We start from the raw sequence: 4,174 nt of genomic DNA, 5'->3' as shown, positions 1-4,174 counted from the left end.
GGGGCAGGAGACAGAGTTCAGGGAGTTGCTCCTTGCAGAGGGGGCTGTCTCTGCCCCAAGGCAAGCCTGGGCTCTGCAGGGCCGTGCCCCAACCATTCACTCTGGGGCAGGAGCCTGGGATGAAGCTACCTCCCCCCTTGCTCTTGGTCTCCCCTGTCCTCCCTCTGCCTCCTCCTTCCTCTGCTTTGGCTCATTTCCCCCAGCCCCCTTTGCTGTCCTGGTCCTTTCCCACAAGGTGGGCGCCAGCCCCACGGCACACACAGCGGCTGTGTGTCTGTCTGGATGTCTACCCTCATTCCCACTCTACTGCCACCCCCCTATCCCCGCCCGACCGTGCAGGAAGGGCTGTGACTCCCTGCAGCCTCAGGGGTGCCTGGGTCAAGAGACAGCCTGGCCTGTCCCTGGGCATCCCCCTGACCTGGAGCAACCTTGATGCTTCCTTGACAGCTCCCTGCAAAGCAGCTTGTTTGACCTCCACCTCCATCTGCGTGCACACACACATGAACTTCACAAAAGTACACACCTGAAAGCACACATGCATGCACATCCATGCACTCGCACTCACCATACAGATTCAGCAAGTAGGAACAATCGTATATATCAATTCCCACTCTGTTTTCTCTCAGCCCGTATTTGCCCGCATCTTGCATCGTCAGGGCGCTGACTTCCAGCGAGTAGTTCTGGTCAAAGAGTCTCACTTTACCTCTGTACCTCTGGTCTGGCACGGAGATGTGGGGCAGCTCTCCAGGCCTCCGCGGCATGATGACTGCCAAGGGCACCGCTGTGCCTGATGCATCGTGGAGACGATTGGGGGGGAACCATGTGATGCGTTTGAATCCAGGTGCAGCGTTGTGAGGAAGGACGACCGACTCGCCAAGGATCCCATTTAGCCGCACAGGGGAGCAAGACATTGTCCCAGGACTCGTGCCTGACAGCAATGGCAAAAGGCAGCTTTGTGCTCAGGGGCTTCGACCTCCACAGCCCTCGGCCCTTGGCTGGCACCGCCCAGGCTGGGCCAGAGCCCGTCACACACAGGAGAGAGCAGAGCCCCACCACAGCCCTGGGGGAGGGGAACGGTGCAGTCCTGACCCTTGAAATTCCTCCCTCCCTGCAAGGCAGGAGCCTTTCCCCTAAACCAGTGTTCCCAGTACCAGGGCCCTGCAGGGCAGGGGGTCACATAGGGATGCAGCATCGACCCACTGGATAGGGAGATACCAGGCCCCGAACGGGCAGTGCCTGGTGTGGGTCACCCAGCATGTCACTGGGAGCCCAGATAGGAAGGAAGAGGTTTGTGGGAACATGCCCAGCCCAAGGCAAAGGGCACACCCAGGGCAGGGAGGGGGCTTGGACAAAGGGGGACCACCATTGCCAATCAATACCCCCGTGGTCTCTTCCAGTCCCTTTCCACTCCACCCCGGCCTGTTTTAGGCTAAGGTCAAGCGTGGTTCTTCCTCAGTTGAGTGGGTTCTCTATGATCTGGATGGCGGAAGATTTACTAACCTGGTATCCTGCATCCTGTATGTATGTCTGCCCTAGGGTGAGCATTTGTGCAATTAATGGTGATGGCAGATTGTTCCTGACTTGTTCCTTCATCTTTTGTTGTGAGGCAAGCGAGAGACTCGGGGGCATCTGAACCCTAAGGTCTCCCAGCTTGGGGCTTGCATGTGGGATGTCTGCCATAGATCTGGGGGTGTCTGAAGCCCCAGGCTGACAGCCCGAGGCTGTCTAGCTCCCTGGCTAGACAGCAAACTACATGGGGCTAGAACATGCAAAGGAGTCCTATAAATCTGGACACTTGGTCATAGCACTAGGGAAGAGCTGGAGGGATCCCTCCTCCCCATGCGAGTGTCTGGGGTGCTCAGGTTGTGAGACACTAGAGCGGAGCACAAGGCAGGGGCTGTTCAGTGCCTGATCCTTGGCTCCGATTCTGCTCCAGCCAGCCCCATTCTAGGTCCCTGCCCAGGTCCAGGTGAAAGCACCGCAAAGGAGAGGAGCCCTGGCAGGAATGAAGCCCACAATGTCCTGCCAGTGGTCTCCCGTGCCCATTGTGGTCTGCAACAGCTGAACACGTGCTGTGAGCAGCTTGGATCGAGGGCAGCTGGAAGCTTGCAGGGTACCTTCACCTCAGCTGCACGCCACTCGTCCACAGGACAAGCAATTCTCTGCTCCATGCAGCAGTAACAGAGGTGCTGACTGTCATGGGGGGGATGCAGTGGGGCCTCCAGCAGCACCAGGAGCGACGGCCTGAGACTGGGAAACGAGAGTGTCTGTGGGGAGGGCACAGCACATATATGTCCATGTGTTGGTGCAGCCCTTCATGCAGGCAGGAAGGACAGTGTGGCCCCTGAGCTGGGCAAAGGGGAATCGCAGCCCCCAACTCCTTCGGAGGTGTCAACAGCTCCCTATGGGGTGTCTTTGTGTGGGCTCTGGGGGTAAGACCATGGGGCTGGAAATCCCTGCAGCTCTTGCCCGAGACCACAGGGAAGATGGAGCCCCCGCCAGTCACCATGGGGGCAGGCAGTGCCCGGAGGCCCTGGCAGGAGGGAGAGCAGGATGGAGAGGAAGCTGTGAGGACTCGGGGCCGGGGAGGCCGGCTGGGGCTGTGGGGAACGGGCTCAGCTGACCAGTGTCTGGAGCCGGGCAGTGGATGTCAGTCTCTGTGTCCCCCGTGCAGCTGCCCCCTGCGCTCCTGTGCTTTGCCTTCACCCCAGGACTTTGGATGACAGCCCCTTGCAGAAAAGACCCAGGCTTGCTCCCAGGGTGGCAATGGCAGGTAATACTGGGGTGCACTGGACAGGGAGGAGGAGGGGACCCCATTGCCCACTCCAGTAGGCTCATGACAGGCTCGGGCCAGATTAGAGACAGAAGGAGCTGAAGCCCAGAGGGACTCAGGAGGACCCACAGTCACAGGGAGGTCAGTGGCACAGCTGGGCCATGGGCCGGTGTTCCCAGAGCCCCACCAAGCACCTCCTGTGCCCTCTCACATGTGCATACAAGGAAACTGAGGCAGGGAGCGCAGCCCTAGGCCCTGCAGCAGCTCTGGAATAGACCCCAGCTCCCGGCTCCTTGGTCCAGACCAATCCTCCGCCACTGCATTGTGTGGCATCCTTGTCAGCACTCCCTCTACTGTCAGCTGCTGTGGACACAGCCACACGCCTGGAGAGCCTGAGCATACTCAGGGGATGCCCCAGACAAGCAGGAGGCTCAGTGTGTTGGGATGGGGTTGGGAAGCCCTTTAATCAGGACTCCTACTCCAAACAGCCCTGGACCCCGCTTGGGAGCTGAGAAAAGCACCGACTTGAGAGAGGTGTGTCCCGCGCCCCCAGCAAACCCCCTGCCCTCATCTTGGCCCCCTTCCTGAGGTGGACTCCTCGTGGTGAGCATGTCTCGGCTTCCTCCTGGTGAGCATGTGCACGGCCAGGATCCCGGGGACCAGGACTGCCAGCACCCCCAGCAGGATGAGCCCCTTGGCACGGCAATAGGACAGTGAAGGGGCCAGGGTGGTGCCTGAAAGAAATGAGACATGTCCGGGGGTTAGTTCTGTGTGGAAACCTGCTGCTGGGCTGCACTTGGGCTCAGGGACATCCTGGAGCAGCTGGGACAGGGTCACTGCATCACTTGGTGTGGCCAGACAAGCCATGCATCGCACTCCCAGCCACCCCCTGCAAACCCTCCTGCCCAGGGCAGGGCCTGCAGGGTACTCGGTGCATGGGGTCTGGTAGGGTCCCTTTAGAAAGGCTGGGAGCCTGCGAGTGGTGCTCACTGTGTGCTAGGCTGCAGATCCAGCTGGCACAGGCAGCCTGGCCTGGTGGGGTGTGTTTCCCTCTGGGTGAAGGGGCCTGTGGCTGGGACCTGGGGATCTTTTGCCAAAAGACAGTCCCAGAGCTTGTGACAGGCACTGGCAGGGTCCAGGCCTCCCCTTTGGAACAAGAAACCTGTCTGTGCAGAGAAACAGGTGCACACAGCAGGGACTCGGACCCAGCCATGGAGCTGCAGGCTGAGCAGAGCCAGCTCAGGGGGTGCAAAGGGCTCTGGGGGCGAGGGCAGGGTGCTGGGTGGGTGGGGAAGGGGTGGAACGGGAATGCCTGGAGGGGCAGTGAGTGCGTCCGGGGCCCAGAGCCAGGGCAGCAGCAGGCAGTGGGGTCTCAGAGCAGGAGCAGCCACACTGTGTGGC

The 4,174-nt window shown here is 60.5% G+C and overlaps 1 protein-coding gene across 1 annotated transcript in view; it reads right to left on the bottom strand.

Moving 5' to 3' along the window:
• Positions 1–3,340: 3,340 nt before the first annotated feature.
• Positions 3,341–4,174, bottom strand: part of LOC102371708 (SLAM family member 5-like) — a 3,946-nt gene continuing 3,112 nt past the window's right edge. The window contains exon 4 of the mRNA XM_025194598.1: positions 3,341–3,466. Within this exon, the coding sequence (XP_025050383.1) occupies positions 3,341–3,466 (126 nt within the window). The remainder of the gene's footprint in view (positions 3,467–4,174) is intronic.

The sequence above is a fragment of the Alligator sinensis genome, unplaced genomic scaffold, assembly GCF_000455745.1.
Source record: "Alligator sinensis unplaced genomic scaffold, ASM45574v1 scaffold1161_1, whole genome shotgun sequence".
Classification (NCBI taxonomy): Eukaryota; Metazoa; Chordata; order Crocodylia; family Alligatoridae; genus Alligator; species Alligator sinensis.
The sequence above is the reverse complement of the archived record's forward strand: the minus strand, read 5'-3'. Positions and strand labels throughout refer to the sequence as shown.